At 37.5% G+C, this 24,317-nt stretch overlaps 2 protein-coding genes across 3 annotated transcripts; one reads left to right on the top strand and one right to left on the bottom strand.

The window, feature by feature from the left end:
• Positions 1 to 328: 328 nt before the first annotated feature.
• Positions 329 to 5,322, top strand: LOC306864562 (E3 ubiquitin-protein ligase MARCHF5). The gene is made up of 7 exons (XM_079408659.1): positions 329 to 437; positions 964 to 1,063; positions 1,145 to 1,347; positions 2,333 to 2,463; positions 2,541 to 2,724; positions 4,101 to 4,267; positions 4,341 to 5,322. The coding sequence occupies exons 2-7, from the start codon at positions 1,035 to 1,037 to the stop codon at positions 4,500 to 4,502; spliced, it is 876 nt and encodes a 291-aa protein (XP_079264785.1). The 5' UTR covers positions 329 to 437; positions 964 to 1,034; the 3' UTR covers positions 4,503 to 5,322.
• Positions 5,323 to 9,710: 4,388 nt separating this feature from the next.
• LOC306864228 (neuropeptide Y receptor type 6-like) lies at positions 9,711 to 23,409 on the bottom strand. Of its 2 annotated transcripts, none has more exons than XM_079408074.1 (2): positions 23,284 to 23,409; positions 9,711 to 11,809 (listed from the first exon to the last, which is right to left on the bottom strand). In XM_079408074.1, exon 2 carries the CDS (start codon positions 11,691 to 11,693, stop codon positions 10,557 to 10,559), a length of 1,137 nt encoding a protein of 378 aa, XP_079264200.1. In that variant the 5' UTR covers positions 11,694 to 11,809; positions 23,284 to 23,409; the 3' UTR covers positions 9,711 to 10,556. The 2 variants fall into 2 exon arrangements, with proteins under 2 accessions (XP_079264200.1, XP_079264201.1); XM_079408075.1 differs by lacking the exon at positions 23,284 to 23,409 and adding an exon at positions 22,557 to 22,728.
• Positions 23,410 to 24,317: the final 908 nt, after the last annotated feature.

Raw genomic sequence — 24,317 nt, 5'->3', positions numbered from 1 at the left:
GTTCGCAGGCGCACATTGACAACTTCCAATGCTTGCGATGATTGTTTAATATATTTTTTTGAAAGTGCGTAATTATATATATACATTTTATATTCAAATATAATTAGAAATATATGTCTTTAATTCATTGTTTTTGTCAAGGAGCTAAATAATGGAGAGAACGATATATAACAGAGTGGATCCTTTATTTTTATGTTTCAAAATCAATATTTAAAATCGAATTTGCATATTTTACAATTATCCCAAACACTTAATTTATTTATTAGTGTCATGCATTCTTGGAGATTTTAGCAAGTTAGGGACATTTATTTTGACAGACGGAAGTAGCTAATCCGGAAGTTGTTGTTCTGTCCTCCGAGAAATTGAAAGTGTCAAATCAGCCGAAGATCTAAACTAAACGCATATCAGAAACATTTACATCTACAAAACATCTTCAGGTGAGGATCTACATTTGAATTCGGTTAACAATGTTGTCTGAATGACAAGCTTGAGTGTGTTTATAGCCGTTAAAACTTACATAAACTTATATGTTTGATCAGTTTAATGCGAGTCATTCCATGTGAAAATAATGCTGAATTAAAACAGAATTTATATTTATATTTATTAAGTGAGAAATGTCCACTGACATGACATTCATACGTGACTAGGGCCTGCTTAAGAACTAACAAACGCAAATAAAATAAGAGAAAAACATTTATTGTGCATCTTTCATATAAAAGCAGACGTTAGTAGAATAAATATAATATAATTGGCATGTTATGTATCATCCCATGCCGTATACTGTAATAATAAAACAATTTGGAGTGAATTATTCATAATTTCTGTCACATAAATGGTGCTGATCACCATATTATAAGACTATTATGTGTTTTACTCCAATTATTTATTTTACTTACAGTAGAAGTGTATCAAATATTTTTGTATTTAAGGACCGCAGTAATGTCTAATGGTCTGTGTTAGCAGGTGTTGTACATTGAGCCTGTTCTGGCTCACTCATGGTTGAGCTGGAGAGCGTGGATCGAACCTGATACAAGATGGCCTGTGTAGATGAACCTCCAGAGAAGTGAGTTTCTCCATCAGCTGTGAATCACAGCACTGGTTAGCAGAACTAATGGTCACCTGATAATCTGCTGTCCGATTACAGGCACTGCTGGGTGTGTTTTGCTACGGAGAAGGAGGACCGAGCTGCAGAATGGGTCAGCCCGTGCCGGTGTAAGGGCTGCACCAAGTGGATCCATCAGTCGTGCTTACAGCGATGGCTGGACGAAAAACAGAAGGGAAACAGCGGAGGAGCCGTCAGCTGCCCGCAATGTGGCACTGAATACCGGATAGTTTTCCCTAAAATGGGTGAGTATTTGCACTTCACCTTTTTTCTTTCTTTTTTTTTTGAAGGGCAACGTACTGATACTGATTTCCTCTTTCTTTACATGGATTCTCACATTATTGCATACTTATAATGCACCAAATATTTTGGATCATTAGCTCCTGAAAAGAGTGTGGTACTCCCAGCTCTGCTTTGCAGCAGTGTTGTTATTGTTAACGAAAAATATATATATTAAAAATTATTTATATTGACTGAAATAAAGTTAAAATAAATTAAAATTAAAATATTAGATCAAATTTTGGCAACTAAAGGAAATAAAATAAGTGTAAGTTAAAGTGCTAAAATTAGTAAAACTAAAATAAAATAAATTCAAGCTAAATGGAAATATAAAAAAGCACAAAACTAATAAAGCATTCTTTTTAAAAATTAAATGAAAATGAAAAATTTTGGCAAATAACTAAAATAAAACTGAAGTACTAAAATGATTAAAACTCGTTTCATTATTAAAAATGGAAATAAAAATACCTTAAGTTACTAAAAACTAAAACTAAAAAAAGCTTAAATAAATAACTCAAATAAAAATTACTTTAAGCAAAGTAATAATAATAATAATATGTAAAACTACAGAAATATACATATATGTATACACTGTATATATACTTCTGAATGAAACCAAAAATTCATAAAAATGACTAAAGCACATATGACTAAAACCTAAACTAAAATGAAAATGTAAAATTACGTAAAAGTTAATTCAAAATGTAATTACTGTAATGGTATATAAATAATATTAAAATACGTTTTGCACTTGTTTTGTAGCTAAATTTTACCATATAACTTTAACATTTAAAATGATCATGCATATAATTTTTTTAGCTCAGAAAATGTGACAAAAGTGCCCAGATTCTGCGTGGGCTTACTAATGACTAATATTCTGACATTCTGTTTGGCTGTTATTCTGTTTATTTAATAGGGAAGTGTTAAGTGTGTGGTTTGTGTCTCGTCCAGGGCCTCTGGTGTACTTCCTCCAGCAGGTCGACAGAGCTCTGTCCAGGGCCAGTCCGTTCGCCGCAGCTGGAGTCGTGGTGGGCACCGTCTATTGGTCGGCCGTCACTTACGGTGCTGTCACGGTTATGCAGGTGTGTTAAAGACAGGAGGATGAAAGGAGCTTGGCTGCACTTGGCTATTTTGAACACATTTTCTTATCTGTTTTCAGGTGGTGGGCCATAAGAAGGGTCTGGATGTGATGGAGCGAGCAGATCCTCTCTTCTTACTCATGGGTTTACCCACCATCCCTGTTATGCTGGTACTGGGGAAGATGATTCGCTGGGAGGATTACATAGTGCGGCTTTGGCAACGACACTCGTCTAAGCTTCAGGCTTTCAGTGGGCTTCTACCTGGTATGTGGAAAACGGGGTTAAACTTGGCAATAGTTCATCCCAGTGTTGTTATTGGTAACTAAATCTAAAATTATTTAAAACTTTTAGTTTTCATTAATTAATAAAAACATATTTTTAATAAAACATAAAATGAAAAGAAAAATTAAAAATGTAATTATTTATTATTAAAAATTTAAAAAATTGTGCTTTGCCAACTGAAATAAGTTAAAGTACTTATATGACTAAAACTGAAATAAAAATAAAGCTAAATTTAAAAAAATAATAATAATAAATAAAAACTCATAAAATGACCAAAACACACAACGTTATCAATAAATCACTAAAGTAATAAATCAATAAATCACTAAATTTAATAAATATTCAAATATTTATTATACTGTAATAGTGTATAAATTAACCTAAATCTAAAATGAAATCTAAAGAAAGTAAATAAAAACTAATAAAAATGACAAAAGCACGTACTGAAATGACTAAAATTTAAAATGAAAACTAACAATAAAGGCAAATTATTGAAATTACTAAAAATTTTATTAAAATAAATTGAGATAAATATAATTGTTTTTTTAATAAAACAAAAACTAGTACAAATGACAAAAGTACATAACAAAATTACTAAAATTGAAATGAAAACTAAAAATAAAGGCAAATTCATTGAAGTATTAAAATGACTAAAAATGAAATGAAACAAATTAAGCTAAATATAATTGTTTATACATTGTTTTTATTTAATTTTTTTTTTTTTTTGCAAAAACTAATAAAAATCATAAAAGCACATAACAAAACGATTAAAACTAAATTTCAATAAAGACTGAAAAATCAAAACTATGCCATTTTATTATGTGACCCTGGACCACAAAACCAGTTATAAAGGTCAGATTTTTAAAATTGATATTTACTGGTATATATCATCTGAATAAGCTGAATAAATAAGCTTTCCATTGAAGTATGGTTTGTTAGGATAGGACAATATTTGGTGCAAAAAAATCTTTGAAAATTGCCGTTAAAGTTGTCCAAATGAAGTCCTTAGCAATGCATATTACTAATCAAAAATTATGTTTGATATATTTATGGTAGGTAAAATATATTTACAATTTACAAAATATCTCCAAGGAACATGATCTTTACATAATATCCTAATGATTTTTGGCATAAAATAAAAAATGGATAATTTATACCAGTGCTACTTATGACTGCTTTTGTGCTCCAGGGTCACATTTGTATAATTATGTGGTGGATAGCTAATTTTTTAGGTAAACCGTTCCTTTAAACCATCTTAGCATTTATGATTCATTGTCACAATCATACCGTAAGCTTATGCTATTAATAATAATAAAAAGCATAATTTTTGAAGCATAAAATCTCATTTGTTTGTGCAGGTGTGGGCCGTCCTCTGCCCCGCATCCCAGCGGAGGGCAGTTATGGAGGAGACCATCTCTCTGTGTCTCGCACCCTGTGCGGCGCCCTCATCTTCCCCTCCATCGCCAACCTGGTGGGACGCCTCGTGTTCCGCAGCGTCACGTCAAACCTGCAGCGCACCGTCCTGGTGAGAGTCGAGAGCGTTGAGAGTCTACCATACATCAGGAAGTGTGAATCCTAACCCAGTTTTCCTCTTCTAGGGCGGCATTGCGTTTGTGGTGATCAAGGGAGTGCTGAAAGTATATTTCAAACAGCAGCAGTACCTCATCCAGTCCAACAGACACATCCTGAATTACCCAATGCCCGAGGGACGAGCGGATGGCACTTTGGAGGACGACAACGAAGACGGTAGCAACGAATGAAGACAATGCACTTGAGGAAATCAACAAATGCACTGTTGTATAGGATTCTCAGTATAAAGACATATTTACAGATGTTTAAAGACATAATTTCTCAGCTTCACGTGGCTCTAAATCAGCACAAACACATATTTGCTATGTGTTACCTAACAGCAAGGAATGTCTGAAATTCTTTCATCGGAGGGAAACGTTTGTTGGGGTGTTAAAGTGCCTGTAATAGCAAAATACACCAGTAGATGGTGCCAAATGCAAAGCTGGTACCTGCACTGTGCACTGATGTCTCTGATGAAGATATTGTCAGGCTGCAAGTGTACCAGCAGAATCATGTAAGCAGTTTGAGAATGAGTTAATTGATTCTGATTGAAGATAAGCACTGACTCTTTAATGACAAATAAAGGAAAATAAACCCAGAAACTTTGACTTTGATGCTTTTAAGATGGTGGTTTACAGTAATTGTTTTCAACCTGGAAAGAAACATCTAAACATCTCTGCAAAATTAAAGAAAAATATAAAATTACCGCATTTGTTTTTTTATGGATATTAAATCATTTTTTGCATTAAATCTGTGATATTGTTCTTGATGATAGGTGTATTTTCAGTCCAAATTCAAATGAATTGTAATGCACCTGTTTCTTTTTCTTTTTAAAGTTATTTCCATTGTTTCTCATTATGTTAATGCAGAATGCATTCACTGTATTTCAAATAAAAACATGTAATAAGTATTTAATTAGTGTAATACAATTTAAATTGTAGTAAAACTAGCATAAAGGCAGTACAATAAAAGTCATGATGTACTGAAATTAAAATTATAATTTGTCACCATCATGAGATTTTTGCCATGAAAATAATTTAACAATGCAACCAATCTTAATAGTCCTGTAGTAAAGTATTTTTCTCTTGATTTTGTGGTCAAATATGATCCGGTCCTGAACAGGTTTCATATTCATCCTGATATGAAAACTGCTTTTGAAATAGGATGAAAATACTGAGTGAATCTTCTAATTGTCTGAGAAAGAATATTGATCTTTTGTGTTTTAAAGAAATAAACTTGTGGATCCTCTGCAATGAATGGGTGCCGTCAGAATGAGAGTCCAAACAGCTGATAAAAACATCACAATAATCCACAAGACATCCACACGACTCCAGTCCATCAATTAACATCTTGTAAAGTAAAAATCTGTGAGTTAGTAAGAAATAAAACCATCAATGCTTTTTTAACTTGAAATTGTTGCTTCTGGCTACAATATATTTGAGGAGCGTCTCGCTGCAGTCCACAAGATCCAGGGGGCGTGGTTGGATCCAGATCCAACTCCTCCCACCTTACATATACCTAAACCAGGGATGTCCAAACTCGGTCCTGGAGGGCCGGTGTCCTGCAGAGTTTAGCTCCAACCCTAATTAAACAAACCTGAAGCAGCTAATCAAGCTTTTACTAGACATACTAGAAGCTTCCATGCAGGTGTGTTGAGGCAAGTTGGAGCTAAACTCTGCAGGACACCGGCCCTCCAGGACCGAGTTTGGACAGCCCTGACCTAAACCTACCCATCTCCTCCACCCCTGATCCCTAAACCCACCCATCTCCACCCCTAAACCTACCAATCTCCACCCCCTAGATCTGGATCCAATCACGCCCCCTGGATCTTGTGGACTGCAGCGAGCCCTCCTTGATATATTTCCATAATGTTACTTTGTCCAGTGAAAAATTGGTCTCATCTGAATCAGGAGAGAAATATGCACAGATCGAGCACAAGCGAATACAGTTCTAAACAAATATGTCGGTGGATTTTGTTGTGAGTGGACAACAGGGGACAGACTTTTTCCACTGGAGGAAGTGTTATTGTGACTATAGACTGGTTCAGTACAACCACACAACTTTTTGCTTCAGAAGATGTTAACTGATAGACTGGGTTCGTGTGAATTACTTGTGCATTGTGATGTTTTTTTCAGCAGTTTAGACTCAAACTGACGGCACCCATTCACTGCAGAGGATCCATTGGTGAGCAAGTGATGTAATGCTAAATTTCTCCAAATAATTTTTTTCTAAATTTAAATTTTTGGGTGAACTATACCTTTAAGAAACGAGTACTGACGTTTATCTTAAATAGAAGTGTTAATTATGTAGTCATGGGGGGTTGAGGTGACGGGCAGAATTTTCCAGCTCCCCACTGGTACGTGTTTGGCAGAGCCCTTCATTACCTGCAGTCAGTGTGCAGCATCACATCCTGGCAGGCCCTTGGAAGGAATAGCAAAGACAAGGCTGAGGAAAGGCACCCCATAAATAATCTGGCCCACTTCTGATCTCTTATTTCTTTATTTCAAGACTGAGGGGGGGAAAACTATGAATAATGCAAAAGTTTGCAGATGGTAAACGGCTGTCTGGGAGAAAAGACAGCATAGGGAGCACAATCGCATCACCAAAGATGACTTCATTTGGGTTTAAAAATACACCCCTGCTCACAGCCGTAGAACTGGAGCAGTGCTCAACTTAATTCACACGGCATCTAAAATAGTCCTCTGGGATTGTTGTCGCCCACTTTGAAACATCTCTGGCAAATATAACCACAGTAGACAGGCTTTGTTGAAGCTGTCAAACGTACAGTGGAGAACAGAAAATCACACAATTCATCTGTCACTTACTGGATATAAACATCCGACGTAATACTACGCACAAACAAAAGTTTTCAATTAATGCCTTCAAATAATGCCTTGATTTTATAGCATTTTGGCCAAATATGAAATCAAAGGATTTGGATGGCAGATAGATGCATTTAAATATTATGACATCCGAGATTCATGTCACGGCCTTGAAGCAGAACCCATTTTATATATATTTTTAATGTTTTTAGTGGTCTGTCTTGATGCTCCAGATGAAAAGAAATGTACTTTTGAGTCATATTGTGAAGTAATGAGCAAAGGAGCATAAGAGACAGTACATTTGTAGAATGAGATAAAATAGTGCTGCAATATCCAGCTGCTATGTAAAAAAAAGAGAAAAAGATAAAAGGCAATTTCTGTGAAATATAATGAGGCTGTGACTTCAGTTTTACATCTTAAGTAAAAAATAACTAGACATATATATATATATATATATATATTATGTTTTATTGTTAACAAATTGATCAGAAGCTAATTAGCCTAAATAGTACTACTGGGTCATTTTGTTCTGTGGTACCTTTTGTAATCTGTAACTGTAAGTATTTCTATTATAAAGCAAATCAATCTTGCAGAACAAGTTTCTGGTCAAAATTTGACAAAGCTTGAACACATGAATTATGACTTGGTTATTTACAAAATGTATGGAAATAAAAAGCTAACATTAGCCAGTTAACCATTGCTCAACAAGTGGAAGCTAGCTTGTATTCTCTTTTAAAATTTATATCACATTGATTTTTGTAATATCAAACAAAACAAAACATGAAACAAAACAACAAATACCTGGAAACTTTACAAAATTCATCAAATCCATTGCTAATACTGATTCTCAAACACTGTTTTTTCCTCCAAATTAACACCACTTCCTGGAGGATGACGTGATTAAGGGCTTTTGTTTGTTAAGAGTCTAAATGGATGATTTAACCTCTGTGTAACTGTGAAAATATGATTAAAAAACTGTATATTTAATATTTCATCAATAAACCCCATGAAAATGTGCTGAATAGCTAAAGTAATGCCCTTAAACATCAAAGACTCAAAATGTGCTGCATTTGCAAGTAAATCTGATTGCAGAAAGACTATACGGGAGATTCTGTCGTATCAAGCTGTACACATCAAAGCCGCCAGACCTCTTTAGATGACGTTTGAATAAATATAACGCAAGAGGGACTCATTTTCGATTAGAGCAGCACAGATAACCCACGGCGTGCTAATAAACTGTGGTGAGAATTATAAAACAGAGAGGAGATGGCAATCCCTCTGGACAAACGATGATTATCCGTTTCTATAATCTCAAAGCTCTCTTTTGCTGGTGTGTCCCCTGAGGCGTCGGCCCACACATAAATGTACCGAACCGATGGAGGATTGTCTTCAAACACTTCACTTTAAGATATTGTTGGTGACATGCTGGAAATCAATGGCAATTTAAAATAAGTGCATCTTATCAAGAATGAGAAAACAAGGTTAGGTAAAAAGCTTTTATCTGTGTGCCACACATTTCATCTCCTCTAATAAGAAAACCGCGGCAGCAGTGAAAAGAAATGGGACACGTGAGACAACAAATCAAGCGACCTGAGATTAGTAACCCCTCCGAACAGAACTCCTTGACCTGGACTCCGTTCACGGAAGAATGGATGTGATTTTAACACCTGGGATGTCATCATGTCACAGAAGAGCGGCATGATCTGGCATAACGAAACGGCTCTCTGTGACGAAACGCAAGATGTACATTTGACCAATGAACTTCCATGACCTTTACATGTTTTTTCCAGTTGTCTATGATTATAAAGCTTTTTTAAGTCACACAAAATCTTTCAAGAACATGTTAAGGTCACATTTCACCCAAAAATCTAAGGGAACAAAAAAAGTTTCTCCCTGAGGAAGACTATTTTTTTTTTCTTAACCTTGTGAGACTCTCTTATATATTACAGTTATTAGACAGTAAATATATAACACCCAATGTATCAAAATGTAGATTTCATTTTAATCATCTTCCCCTGACTTTTAACAATTGCTATGACCTTTATAGACAAACATTACAGTAGATTAAACAGAGCTTTGGCGCCAGCAATGCTGAAGTCATGGTTTTAATTCTTGATGAATGCATGAGCTGATAAAATAAATACATTGAATGCAAAGTCACTGGTAAATGAACATCACAATTTTAATATTCCCCATGTTTTTCCATCACTACAGGAATGCAGTAAAACATTTTCACTCTTGTATCTGTGATGGAAGAGCAGTTAAGTTGTTGGCATTTTAAAACTTCAAGTCAGGAAAATTGCCTTTCAAATGGCAATGTGTTTTCCAAAGAGTCAAACTTGACTAAACTGACTAGTACCTTGACAGGCAACAAAAGGGTGATGCCTTAGGTGGAACATTACCTAAATAAAAGATCTCTTTCTGTAAACATGCATTTAGTGGCTCATGCATCGGCAACACAAACACACCTGCTGTATATGCAAATTATTTAATCTTCTGTAATGAGCGGAAAAACATGCAACATAATTACTAACGACACCACCGAACAGTGAAGAGAAACAATAAGAGACATTACATGGATGTCATGTTTCCAAATTTATTTGCGCTTTCAGAACTACCATTTATAAGGCAACAAGAACGTCAACACCAAACACTTTTGTTAGAAACTGATCTTTGCTTTGACTTCAATCATCAAGAAAATATGTAATACCAAACGGGCATTGGCACAGTCATGTATCTATAGTAGCAGTCATGTATCTATAGTTACACCATGGATGTGTTGTTAAGCTAACACCAATGTTCAAATGTTTAATATGCTTCCCAATATTACAGAGGCACGATTTCAAAGTTAAAATGCAGAGCAAGCGATCTCACCAAAGCAACACAATAAATAGTAATAGTTACAATTCATTAAACAACTACACCAGCAACAACAAAACCAGACAGAAGAAATACTTTGGTGAGGGCACCGACTCCCTGCTACAGTGAATATGTAACTGAAAGAATTGTACATGAGAAGTACTTTCATTATAACAATAACTTGCTGTTTGATCTGAAATGTCTGGTGCGCAATGAGCGCTAAAACAATCCAGCCTCATAAATCAGTCCTTCCTCCCTATAACGAAAGCTTGAAAGTGTCATCAGAGGAATAATAACATTCTTGATGGAATATTTATCCCGTACAAGTCGCACACGGAGACAGGAATGACACCGTGACTACCCTAGCTGTCGTTAACAAAACATCACAACGCGTTCCACACCTGGACCCCAGAAAGCACGGCATCAGAGGGTTGAGGTTGTTTTTAGATCTCTTGGGTATGAACTGATGCAGAAACCCACATAGCAATTCCACGTCTCCATGGAAACAGTGCCAGCTCATCCTCAACCCCTCCCCTCATTCTTCCCTCCGTTCCTGCAGTCTCTTTAGCAGTGAGCGCACTGTTCCGATCTCAATAAAGAGCCCTGCTGCATGGACGACACCTTGGTGACGTCAGTGGCCACCGTTGAAAGCGGGAAGCTCTCGTAGGTCTCTGGAACGCCCCAGCCGCAATGGCAGCGCTGGAGTGTCGCTTTCAGCTCCTTCTGGAAGTTGGTGTTGAGGAAGCCGTACACCACCGGGTTCACGCAGGTAGACGCCATTGCCGTGAGGTGGCAGGCAGAGAAGATGATGTCGTGCTGGCAAGAAGGAAGCACCTGGTGGTACCAGTCAAAGATGGTGTTGAAGATGTTGAGCGGGAGCCAGCAGAGAGCGAACGCGACCACGATTATGACCAACATGGCGTTGACACGCTGAGCGCCCCGCGCCTTCCTCTGCCGGGTCTCGGTGGCTTGCTCCACCATGTCCTTCCGTCTACGCAGACGCAGGAATATGCGTAAGTAGCAGAGTAGAATGAGAAGCAGGGGGAGGCAGTATTGGAATAGCAGAAGCGAGGTGGTGTACGCCAAACGGTTGCGTTCGGACGGCCAGAGCTCCATGCAAATCACGTGGTCGCTGAATGGGTTGAACGGAAGGCTGAGGTTCTGGAACGGGGCGTTAGTAAGGATGTTAAAGGACAGGAAGGGTAGGGAAATGAAGCAGGCCACCATCCAGGTGACCGCCACGGCCAGGTATGAATGGCCTGCGGCGGGCGTCCAGCCGGTGGGGTGGATGATGAGTTGATGCCGCTCCAATGCGATGAGGACCAGCGAGAAGATAGAGACCGTAACGGACATGCACTGCACGAACGGCGTGACCTTGCACAGAGTCTCGCCCAGGATCCAGCGGTCCATGAGCGTGTAGATGACCGTCACAGGGAGGCATACCACGCACATGAGAATGTCGGAGCAGGAGAGGTTGGCGATGAGGATGTTGGTGACGTTCCTCATCTCCTTCTGTCTGGATATGATGAAGACCAGACAAGTGTTGCCCACCAATCCCACTGCAATAACGGTGCTGTAGGCCACGATTAGAAGGGTCGTGCCACTCACAGAGGGAGGGCACACGTTGGACTCAACCCATGTACTCTCGCCCAACCCAGCTGTGGTGTTGCTGATGTTCTCCGAGTTCACAGAGGCCTCCATAAGTCCCAAAGTTGTTTGAGGAGAAGCTAGGTGTTCACAAAACCGTTAAACAGCAGATGAAAGTTGACTCATTGTTTAGGTCCTTCCATTTATTTGCAGACGGCCAGTTGGTTGACCTGGAGGAAAAAGAGCATGTAAAGACTGTTAGCTGGCATTAAAATGGACAATATGTTGGGAGGGATTTAATGGGGAAGGATTTAACTCTGCAAGTGAGTCTCTGGGAAAGGTTAAGACCCCTTAATCCAACGGATGTTTGTGGACTTGAAATCTGACCACAAACATCTTAAGCAAAACATTGCAAATCTCTCTCAAGTAGTTCACCTCAACATTTATTGAATTAGCTCACGTGTATGTTTACCAAAACATACGATTCATTCTACTCTAATAACAGCGTGGACTCAACTAATACTCTTTGCAAAAACTCCCTCGGGATGTTGACAGGTCATCCTGTCCGTTAAACTGACAGATGGAGGTCTCTCTCAGTAGAATTCTCTCTTTATCCCTTTTATCTCAGAGTTATCTCTTCTTTGCCCTAATATGGCTTTTATGCGATAAAAGCAATAAAAACAATCGTATCACGAACTACAGATTTAAAAGCTGTGTACGTATTAGCACATTTTTATACAGAATTTATTTTGACAGGTTTACCTTGTCAAGCTCACTCAGTCAGATTTGGGAATCAAGAATCTTATTAAATAAAATACTGGAACTGACTGATTATGTCATAATGTTCAGTTCGGTTAAAGAGTTTAGTAGTAATAAATGGTACTTTACAATAGTGTTTTCGGTATTGTATGTTTCGATTGTACTAGGGATACATCATCAAAAAAGTCATTGTTAAAGTGAAATTTAAACTCCTAAATATTTCCTTCTCTATTATTCTATTACTCCACATTCTTGAGTAAGCACTGCATCTAACTTGACTTCACTTGACTCCTGTAATGCATACAGATGAGCAAATGCATCAAATATTTTTCTCTCGCTGCAGTCACTTTGGCTAATTTATTCCTTGCTCCGACCACTCAGAGTTTCTGGATTGAGTAAGTGTTGTAATTAAGCCACTGCTAATATCTTCTCTCTCCTCCGAACCAACTGTCAGGAGTTTCGCACCAGCTTATTACGTCATTCATCTCACATGGAGTGGGAAGCTGATTCAGGGAATGCCTTACTGAGATTATCTACTCCACAGTTTCAATCCTTCACAGCTCTAAAGAGCATCATTTATCACACATAATCTTTTAAAGAGGACCTCTTCAATTTGCATTTTTAAGAATGAAATCCCAGTGCTTGTAAAGGCAGCAAAAGTGTGCTTCAGTTTTGAGTAAAATATTTTAGAAAAAAAAAAAAAGAGTGGTACTTTTCAATAGACAAACTTACCAGTACAAGACTAGGGTGCTCTGAGTGGTTGCCAGGGCATTGCTATGCAGTAGCTAAAGTGGTCTAAGTAGATGTTTTGGGTGGTTGCCAGTAGGGTTTGGTACCGAAATCTGGTGTCAATATGTGCCAAAACCGGCAAGCATTCTCACCTCACATGATCCCTATTTAAATTATGCTGCATTCATGTCTCAGAAAATTCATGTTAACGCAAGTCAGAAAGCTCTGATAATACAAATCCAAGACATCTTTGTATTAACAATAGTGTCCATGTTGCTTTCACATTTTGACTTAAAGCAAAAATCGGGAAATGAGACCATCCGAGGAGTGCATGAATGCAGCAATTACACTTGCTCTGATAGCAGCATGTAGCCTACTGTTAGCAATAGCTACATTTAATGTGCCTTAAAGGGGTCATATGATGCGATTCAAAGTTTTTCTTTCTCTTTGGAGTGTTACAAGCTGATTGTGCATAGATAAGATCCCTGAAGTTGCAAAGACTAAAGTCTCAAAACCAAAGAGATATTCTTTATCAAATTTAAGACTCTGCCAAGCCCCCCTAAAACAGCTCACGCGACTCTGTTCCCCTCTCGGGCTTGAACTAATGGTAAAACTAAGGACGTTATTAACTGTCTTTACTTTAATTTTGAAAGCTGAATCTCGCGATTATGGAAAGGGGCGTTACATTTCCAACCCAGCTTGTGGTGTTCGGCCAATCACAATGCACTGTGTCAGTTGGCCAATCAGAGCAGACTGCACTTATCGGAAGGAGGGACTTTGTAGAAAACGAAGCGTTTGAGAGAGGCGGGGCATAGAGGACCTACAATAATGTACAGTATTTGAAAAATAATGTGTTTTTTGAACATTAAAGCATGTCAACATATTCTGTTACACCAAATACACAAAATGATGATCTTTAAAAAAGCATCATATGACCCCTTTAAAGGTGCTGTATGTAAGTTTTTGACTCTACTAAAGCATAAAAATACCATAATATGTTTGCAGATATTTAAGAAACATGCTAAGTTAACATACGTGTTTATCTGAAAAACAATGCCACAGTCAGTTATTCTCCTTTGAAAATGTGCGTTCCGGGCCGGAATGTCGGTCTCGGTTTTGGTTTGTTACCCAATTGTATTTCGGCACCCCAGGTTGCCAGTTGGTGGAAAACACAGCGTATTTCATGTCATTCATCGTCATGTGCGCTCGTTCCTGTTGGTGTCATTAATCTGGCAACCTGCATGTGCGTCAAGTCTGAGGAGGAGGGGCCGGGTGAAAAACCTCTCTAATATTTTTAATTTGGACTGCCATACCTAGTTCAATCCTACATACAGCACCTTTAAAATGCCTGAAGTTAAACTTCCCTTTTAATGAATTGCAATGATAAGCATTTTTAAACCTGTTGTTCAAAAAAAGAGAACATTATGACGTTTTTACTCCACAACATCAGTCAATTAACTTCCTTTTCTGATCTGATGTGGCTTACCATCACAGTAAGAGGAAGAAAATATATTCTATACTGTAGTAAAGGTTATGTTGATTAGCAATGGATTATAAATATACTTAATTATTATGCAAATACTCAAGATGCCTTGAATAACACAGATAAACTATATATTGTCGCAGTAGTGTGATTACTGTTTTTATGTTTCATCATTCAAAATGTTTCTATCTTCTTTTTATTGAGCAACAGCGATATAGATACCTTTGTCCATATTAGGGATTTCCTGGAGTGTCATAAGTGATGGGTCGTTCTTGAACGATTCGTTCTTTTTGAACGAATCTTTAATGTGACTCGGGAAGAACGAGTCATCTCGGGGAGTGATTAATTCAGTCACGCATACGCAACATCCTATAGGTTCTGTACTGGAATTAGTCAAGTAGTTCACCTGTTTCGAGTCTTCGGGTTTTTCGAGTCATTCGTTCATCACGAAAATGACATTTTCTGCTAGAGCGTTCATGAGTTCACGAGCAGACCACGACGCATGTGTACATACGAAACACGCTTCAGACGAGTGCGTCTCAAATCACACACGACGTATGCGCCTGCTAACGTAGAGGCCAGTGTACACACAGAGAACCCAGAAGGTGCTGTGTTTACGCTCATCTGAGGAGTGTTTTGTCTGTACGCATGCGTCGTGGTCTGCTCGTGAACTCATGAACGCTCTAGCAGAAAATGTCATGGAAGAGAAGAAAAAAAGTTGAATAAAGTCAATATTTTGTTTTCTTTGCGCACAAAAAGTGATATCGTCACTTCATAAAATTCAGATTGAACCACTGACGGCAGATGGACTATTCTGATGATGTCTTTCATACTTTTCTGGGCCTTGATAGTGTTAATTACTTGGCAGTCAATGGGACAGTCACAAGCCTCCAAGTTTTCATCCAAAATATATTAAATTGTGTTCTGAAGACGAACGAAGCTTTTACGGGTTTGGAACGACATGGGGTAAGTGATTAATGAAAACAATTTCATTTTGGGGTGGAGTATCCCTTTAATGCAACTCTACGGGATTAGCACTTCCCAATAATGTTTCACATCAATAAACCATCACAATACGGTACACTGAATATACATATATATTGAAATAATATCTATGTAAATGTGACATTAACTTTGAATGATTTTTCTATTCTTATTATTTATTATTCTATTTTTTTCTACTTTATTAATAATGCCAAAATAAAAATGTGCATAAGTCATCAAGATAGAGGTCAGATATGAGAATATGATACATCTGATATATGATACTTCTGACAGATGTGTCCTTCAGAGGATAAAAAGTATCGTATTACCACAGCACTGACATGCTGAGATATAATGGCATATATCAGAGGCAGCGGCATCAGAGGTTTGTTTGTGTGGAGAGAGTGACTCAAGACTTTAAGGGAGTGTGTGAAATTATATAAGGCAGAACCAAATTAATCATCTAATTTTCATATCACACAGACAAGTCAGAGCGACATGTGCAAATCGAATGCTCATTGTCATTTGAGATCAAAAGAATTGAGGAAATGAATAAACCAAAAAGACAAAAACTAAGGCAAATAAGTTACAGCGTTTGCAGCAGACATTTAAATCAAGCCGTGGTGAAAAAGAACATTTAAAGGGAACAATTCACCCAAAAATTAAGATTCAGACATTATATTCACCCACCCTCATGTCATTTCCAACCCCCCGGAATTCCTTTCTCCTGTCTAACACAAAGGAAGAAATTTGTAACAGAATGTTCAAGCTGGTCTTCTCCATACAATGAAAGTGATTGGTGACCATCGTTGCTAAACAAGAAGACATGTATATGAATATAACATATAAAAGACACAATTTTCCAAGAAGAAAAAGCCCACATGAGAGTAAAAACAATTACGCCAAAATGTTCATTTTTGTGTGAACTGTCCATTTAACAAGAAAAGCTTATGTAAAACTCTTCTCACAGGAAGCCAAAATACGCAACGGGACGTTTATCATTATTTGTGAGCTGCTGACTAAGTGTACAAGGTCAGATCCAATAGATTAGGTCAGAAAACAAAGAGTGAATTGTGCTAAAGTGCTTTCTTCTTCGTTAACCTTTTGACAGAAGCTCTAGTAGTTCATTAGCTTGTTCCTCATGATTTGGATTCTTCATTCTTACTGTAGCTGCAAGTTTCTTGTCAGGCAGCTAATAAGCTGACAGCAACCACCGCTATCAAACTCTTTGGTCAGGCATCTAGTATTACTGAGAGAAGAATCTTGCTTCTCCACTGGAATATTAATGGTTTTTCGGCAACCTTTTTATTGGTACTTTATTATGCTTGCAGACATTAGAATGCTATTTGACTCACATTAGCAGCTGTGAGTCACTTGGGTAATTGACAGCTTTATAATGACCTTGAGACATGCCAGGCTTATCACAAACTCTGATTAAACAGACTCTTGAGGGTACTGTTGAGTCAACAAATAATAACGCGAGCGATCAAACCTAATCAAACCATTCCTTCAGTCTTAAGATGATTGTGTTTAATTTTTTTTCTCTTTTAAAATACCTTCTCCAATCTAATCTTAAAAGGAACAGTGCCCCAAAAATGAATATTCTGTCCTCATTTGATGATTTTTTTTAACAGTGTGTTTTTATACAATGTCAGGGGTGTCCAATGAATTTGAAAATATCTTCTTTTGTGTTTCACAGAAGAAAAAGACTCAGAGAGGTTTGGAATGACACGAGTCATAACTACACTGTAAAACGTTATAAATAAAACAGAAGTATATTTTACAAGAAAATACTGTTTCAGTCCTCATTTTTTATGTTTAATTCAATATGTTACTTGCAGATTCTTTGTAATTATTTGTGAAATTTACTAACCATTTTTTAGTGAAAACTCTTTCAACACCATTTTTTTGCAGTGTATAAGCAACCATTTGTAGCTTCAAAATAGTGTATAAAAACATTGATCTTTTTATCTGAACATCCCAACCAGCCAAAAATAAATAAATTTACCTACTCTATGCTATGCTTTCCTAAATGATCTTAAATTTGCTCAAATTTCATCTGATGGATAATAATATGAATGAAGAACTCCCATAGATTTGCATTCAAGAAGAACTCTTCTTTCCATCTACAGATGGAAATCCACTGTAATCTAAAAAACAAAATAGATCTACTGTAGCTGTCAGGGATGGAATCGCATTTTGATTGAGAAGTGTATCCCTGAGCTATTCTGATAACCATACAAACACGTTTCCGCTGATGATGTTCTTTACACAGATGGCAATTACACATTTCAACAACCTTGGATGGCTGGAAATGATCTCTCTCTCTTTCTTTGGAACGAGCTCTCTCTCGACCTTCGGCAAAAGGACAATGACATGCTGCATATGGCAACAGAAAAACAGTGTTACAGATGCAGGTTCATGAACAGAAAAGCCCTCAGCATCTCTGATTGAAGAGTCTGGAACAAAGCCTGGCTCTGTTGTAGTGGCTTTACATCAGTTCTGAGGAACACTGCTGAGTTTCCATAAATATGAGTCTCCCTATAGGATGGTGGAAGGGCTATTCACTATAGAGGACGCACACTGAAGGTAATAGCCCTGCTGAAATACCTCAAAGTGGCCCGAGGCGATGTGGTTCAAATCCATCTGGGCAGGCCAACTATACAGAGACAAGCCAATTTATCAGAAAATAAGGGCTGTAGAACAGCTGCTCTACAGCTCCAGTGTAGTCTATTATGTTGGAGGACATGAAAATAGCAGGTGAGTATAAAGCTATGCTAAAATATTCATATATAAAAATTCTTTACAAGGATCAGTTCCAGTTCACCCAAAAAATTTTATTTAGTCATTTACTCGCTCTCAAACCTCATTATCAACTTTCAGAATATATTCTTAACACTTGTGTATATATCCCCACGAATGGTACTGTGTGTGTGTGTACCTGGTATTTATCACGTTATGGGGCCCAATTGTCCCCAAAAGGATAGCAATAACAGTAAATGTTGACCTTGTGGAGACATTGTTGAAAATGCAAAAATTCAGAAAGTTTCCTGTAAGGGGTAGGTTTAGGTGTAGGGTTGGGGTAGGATGAGAGAAAATACAGTTTGTACAGTATAAAAACCATTACGCCTATGGAAAGTCCCCATAAAACACAATATGTGTGTGTGTGTGTGTGTGTGTGCGCTTGCGTGTACAAAAATAAATCAAAAGTTTGGGATCAGTAATATTTTTTTAAATAAATTAATACTTTTATTCAGAAAGGATGCATTAAACTACTCTTAAGTGACAGTAAATGCAATTATAATGTTACAAATATACTTCAAATAAATCCTGTTCTTTGAAAATGAATATTCATCAAATAATTATATCACTGTTTTCACAAAAATATTAAGCAGCACAATTGTTTTCAACTTTGATGAGAAATGTTGTTGAAAACTGAAAATTCAGCTTTGCATCACAAGAATAAGTTACATTTACATTTATTCCTTTAGCAGACGCTTATCCAAAGCGACTTACAATTGAATACAATAAGCGATTCGTTATAAAGAGGCAAACAGACACAGGAAGTGCTGGCAATACAAAGTTTCAGGCATTGTTCAGAGTAAATACTAGCCTATAGCTAGAAAAGGGAGAGGTTAAGGAAAGAAAGGTTTTTTTTGTTTTTTTTTAAGATAAAGTCAAGTGATGATGGAAGGGATGAGTTTTCAGGTGTTGCTTGAATTTTACATTTTAAAATACATTAATAAAGAAAACTGTTGTATTAAATTGTAATAATAGTACTTCACAATATTTCTGTTTTTATTGTATTTGCTTAAATACAGTGCCCTCCAAAAGTATTGGAACAGTAAAGACAAAATTGCTCTGTTGGCTGTGGAGTCAAGACATTTATAAATATGATTAAAAGATGAATATGAGACAAAACTACAGAATGTCACATTTTATTATTGGGTGATTCAACACATAGATGTTTTACCAGCTAAGAAGTTCAGCACTTTTAGAGTTTCATCCCTCTAGCTGATGTGAGCATAAGTATTGGAACAGTTGCCTCACAGGTCTTTCTAAGTGATCAGCTGTGTCCTGTTGCATTAATTCTTCAGATATTAAATGCAGGGAATGTGTCGTATCAGTTATATCCATTACTTCTGCATTCTGAATCTTGCAATTGATGATGACACACAGAAACCAGGATGAAGATGAGGGAGCTGATTTTGAGAGAAAAGCAAGCAATTTGGATGCTAAAAGAAAAGAAGAAGAAGTCAATTAGAGCTATAGCAAAAACAAAGGGCATGAAGAAATCAAGAGTTTGGAAACCACCAGCAACCAACAACGACCTGAGAAAACAACAGTGGTTGTGCTGTGAAAATGAACCCTAAAAGACATGTCTGTAAAATCACCAAAAATTTCCAGAAAGCTGGGGTGATGCTCTGACAATTTACTGTCCTCAGGAGACTTTGACACAGAATTACAGATGCTACACAGCAAACCTCTGACCAGCACCAGAAATAGAAAGGCAAGATTAGAGTTTGCAAAAAAGCACAAAGGTGAGCCAGAAGAGTTTTGGAACTGTGTTTATGGGCCGATGAGACAAAGATGAACCTTTATCTAAGTGATGGGAAAGCAAAAATGTGGAGAAAAAAGGGGAACTGCAATGATCCCAAGCATACAGCCTCGTCTGTAAAGCATGGTGGAGGTGGTGTGATGGCATGGGTATGCATGGCTGCCTCTGGAACAGGCCCTCTCAACTTTACTGATGACTTAATGTATGATGACAGTAGCAGAATGAATTTGGAAGGGTACAAAACCATCTTGCCTACCAATATTCAAGAAAATACCACCAGATTCATTGGGAAGTGCTTCATATTGCATCAGGACAATGACCCAAAACACCCTGCCAGTTCAGTCAAGGAATTTATAAGGGCAAAGAAATGGAAAGTCTTAAATTGCCCAAGTCAATCTCCAGATTTATATCCGTTTGAACATGAATTTCACCAGCTGGAGAGGAGAGTAAAGGCAGAAACTCCCCAAAACAAGCAACAATTGGAATTATTTTTATTTGGTAAAACCTGTGTTCAAACGGCTAATAATAAAATATGACATTCTGTAGTTTTGTCTCATATTCATCTTTTAATCATATTTGCAAATGTCTTGACTCCACAGCCAACAGAGCAATTTTGTCTTTACTGTTCCAATACTTATGGAGGGCACTGTAAATGCAACCTTAGTGAGCATAAGAGACTTTCAAAAACCTCCCACACTTTTTAATGTATGTATGTGTACAGGTTTGAAATGACGAGTAAATGATGACTGGATATTCATTTTTGACTGAATCTTTTAATTTTAAGATGCATTTTAGCTGTGTCTTTCACCAAAGTGAAGCGTAAAGAGTAAAAATCTGTGACAAGCCTTTCGGAGCATATAAAATGTCAGATTCTGTGCCACAGGGCTGTAGTAAAAACTCAGTCCACCCACCATCTCAAACTTCAGCCCATCCTCTGTCTAATTGCCGTAGGGTGTTCTTTAAGAATCTCACGGTGTAACCTCGCTCCGTCGGAGCTTAAGCACAGAGCCGGCGCCAGGGCACCTCCATCAGGGGGGCATTTAAATTCTAGGGGGGGCACAAATCACGTTGTGTGTGTGTGTGTGTGGGGGGGGGGGGGGGGGTTGGGTGGGAAGCGTGCAATCTGTGATCACGTGCAGTTGCTGACGCTCGCTAAAGTGTGCAATCGCTTTCTTATGTGCGCTGTTTTATCGGTACTTTCGCTTTCGAAATCGATCGCGTTCAGAAAGGAGGGGAGAGGATGGAAAGTGGGGGGGCACAGTAACTCGTTTGGGAGGGCACGGCCGGCCCTGCTTAAGCATAACACAAGTGTCATAAAAAAAATTGTGCTTTCTAGAGACGTCATCTTCACCCGAATGATGAAGTTTGACAATCCATCAAAATGTATTACATCCATCCAGTGACCTTTGATGTTTTCATCAGCACCTTTTTAGGTTAGGAAGCTTCCCCTCACAGGCTAATGCGGCTTCACATCAGACAGACATATGTATGATCTCTGCCCATTGAGAATCAACACAGCACACGTAAAGACTTTTCTTTTCACCTTGAACCTCCTCATCCTCTGCTGAAAAATATGAAAGGCACATGAACAATCAATGCGCTACGGAAAGGTCTTTAGAAATACATCTTATCATGTATATTGCAACGGTTCTCAAAAGTTTTTGCAACACAAGTACGAACCCAACCTAAAATCACTTCTTATACAAACATAATAGAGTCTCTGAGGTTTTGCATTGGGCATCAAGTACAAACTGACCCAAAACCATATCATACCCCATATTATATTGTAAAATACAAGATTTTACATTGAACAAGTATGAACAGACCCTAAATCACTTCTTACGCCGAATGTAATATAGTCTATGTCATATTTTCTTTAACCATTTGAAATTTTGTTCCATTTCTTATAATGCAAACCCAGTTTGACTAACTTCATCCAAATGACACATAAATTGGACCTTGCTACCTCCATATAAGCAATTATATGGTTAAATGCACTTAGCATCATTTTTTCCACTGATGTGCGACCAATTTTTATGTACATCAATCCACCAGTTGGTTGAGAATCACAGACTTCCATTTTAAGCTACATAAACTTAACCTTACGACCATCTGTTGCTATAGTACAGATTTTTATTTCTAAATAGATTACAATAATGCATTACCATTCTTCCATTTTGTGCATGAAATCTTCTACGATATGCAGCTCAATGCTACGTATTGCTCATATAACATGTTAGAACACAACAGAGCAATCCATAGGGTCACGTACAAACCCTTGAACTAAGTACCAAATAATGCAAGGGGTGGTGACGTCTGAAAACTAATCTTAGATGACTTATTGCTATATGACAACTGCCCCCTACTATGTCTTGACTGAAGGGTCTGTCTGAATCGACATACAGTCTCCTGGAAATAAGTAATGGGCTATTTTATGAGAAAAGGAAACCGTAATCACCATTACCTTGAGATCCTTTCACTCCTGTCAATCAAACCGCCGGGAGGGAGACGCCATAATAAACACTCCACAAGGGCAGAAACATATAACATACATCTCATCTTCTCATTTATCCTTAATCTTGTGTCTCTCGAGCTGCGTAACCGAACAATCCTTGTGTCTAGCCTTGACAAGAAGCACACTGACAAGCACATGCCAGACATCTTAAATCCCACTTGAGGAAATCTCATTTTCTTATCATTCTTTCCCAGAATTACTATTTCCTGTCACGTTCAGCTGTCAGCTAGATCATTCAATCAAGTCTCAAATTCCAACTTGGTGGAAAAGGTTATAATTTCCTTCAACACATATCAACATTTCACATAAGCACCAACTGACTTCATGCTCAGATACTTGAGCAAACTGCTCTCTAGATGGTTGCAAACACATTCTAAATGACTTTTCTAATAAGTATAAGTTTCTTTATAATAATTGAAGGATAATTAAGCTTTTATGATATATCCGTGGTTTATTTTTATCTAAAAGTTCAAAAACACAGTTCATATCACATGCCAAGATTCAGATGATGAAAATCAGTTGCATAACTACTCACAGAAATGCCAGGAAATTCCTTTAGACGCGTTTAAACTGTGTTCACGTCACACATCTGCTCAGATGTTCACACAACACACAGTTTATGGTATATTTTAATCTCTACAGCACGACATGTTCACCATCTTTAAAGCGATCTTACCAGTAAAGCGGTGTTTTCTCCAGCACTGATGCAGACGGTGCGGCGAGAGCCTGAACTCGACTAATGACGGAGGAGGACTAGAGGATGCTGAAGCTCCCTGATCCAGCAGCAGAAGCAGCAGCTGTCTGATTCTCTGGACGGGACTTCAGGCGTGCAGATGGGCAGAAAGTGTCGAGATGAAACGCTGGGAAACTTTGCGTGGATGTGAATGTTGGTGTCATCCTCCCCCTCGCGCGCAGATTTCACGGGCACCTTTGGCTCATCACTCGATTGGTTGTTGTTTGACGGGCTTGATAGAGCTGCATGCTGAAAGCAACGTTAATTAATAAGATTTTAATTAACTAATTGACAAGTCACTGCTGTAATATCACTGTGTTCGTATTTATTATTGATTAAAAATAAGCGCCTCTTCATTTAGATGATAAATTTATCAACATATTTAGGGTTAAAATTTACATGGAGCTTATAAAACGAACAAAAAAAAGTTAGAGATCCAATATTTTCGGCGGTTTCAAGTGTTTGAAAAACGCTTATACCATTTTCTACAAATAACCCTTGAGAAAATCGGTTTTATTGTAGTCAAAGTGTATGGTTAATTTGTGGTTACCATGGTTTAATAGTAACCTGTTTTGGTTTAATTTGTAGTAAAACCATGGTTAATTTCCGCAAAGGAATTTATTTTAGTGATTCTAAAAAACTATCAAGTAAACGTCTTGATTGAACGTTCTAAATATTGCGTAATCTCGCGTATTTGTAACAACGTAAAAATTACGTAAAATTTTTTAACGTTCCATCAAGACGTTTTCTCAAGATTAGTTTATTCCAAAACGCTCCAAATCTTTCTGTTTTGTTTGTTTGTTTGTTTGTTTGTTTTGGACAACATGGCGTCCTGCGTGTTGGTTTTGCTCCGGTACCAAAAAGTAGTAGGCTATACTTTAGTTTATTTTATTAGGTATACTTGAGTAAAGTTCAAGTATATTTTAAGTATAGGCTACTTTATGTAGTAAGTATACAAATATCAGTGTACTAGTAGT

This window comes from Barbus barbus, assembly GCF_936440315.1.
Source record: "Barbus barbus genome assembly, chromosome: 45".
Lineage (NCBI taxonomy): Eukaryota > Metazoa > Chordata > Actinopteri > Cypriniformes > Cyprinidae > Barbus > Barbus barbus.
This window is presented reverse-complemented; position numbering and strand designations above follow the sequence as displayed.

Excerpts from the sequence above, each read along its gene's own strand:
- LOC306864562 (XM_079408659.1), top strand. The coding sequence starts at position 1,035 with ATGGCCTGTGTAGATGAACCTCCAGAGAA. Across the intron at positions 2,464-2,540 it reads GTGCTGTCACGGTTATGCAG|GTGGTGGGCCATAAGAAGGG; the intron begins GTGTGTTAAAGA and ends ATCTGTTTTCAG. Across the intron at positions 4,268-4,340 it reads ACCTGCAGCGCACCGTCCTG|GGCGGCATTGCGTTTGTGGT; the intron begins GTGAGAGTCGAG and ends TTCCTCTTCTAG.
- LOC306864228 (XM_079408074.1), bottom strand. The coding sequence starts at position 11,693 with ATGGAGGCCTCTGTGAACTCGGAGAACATCAGCAACACCACAGCTGGG.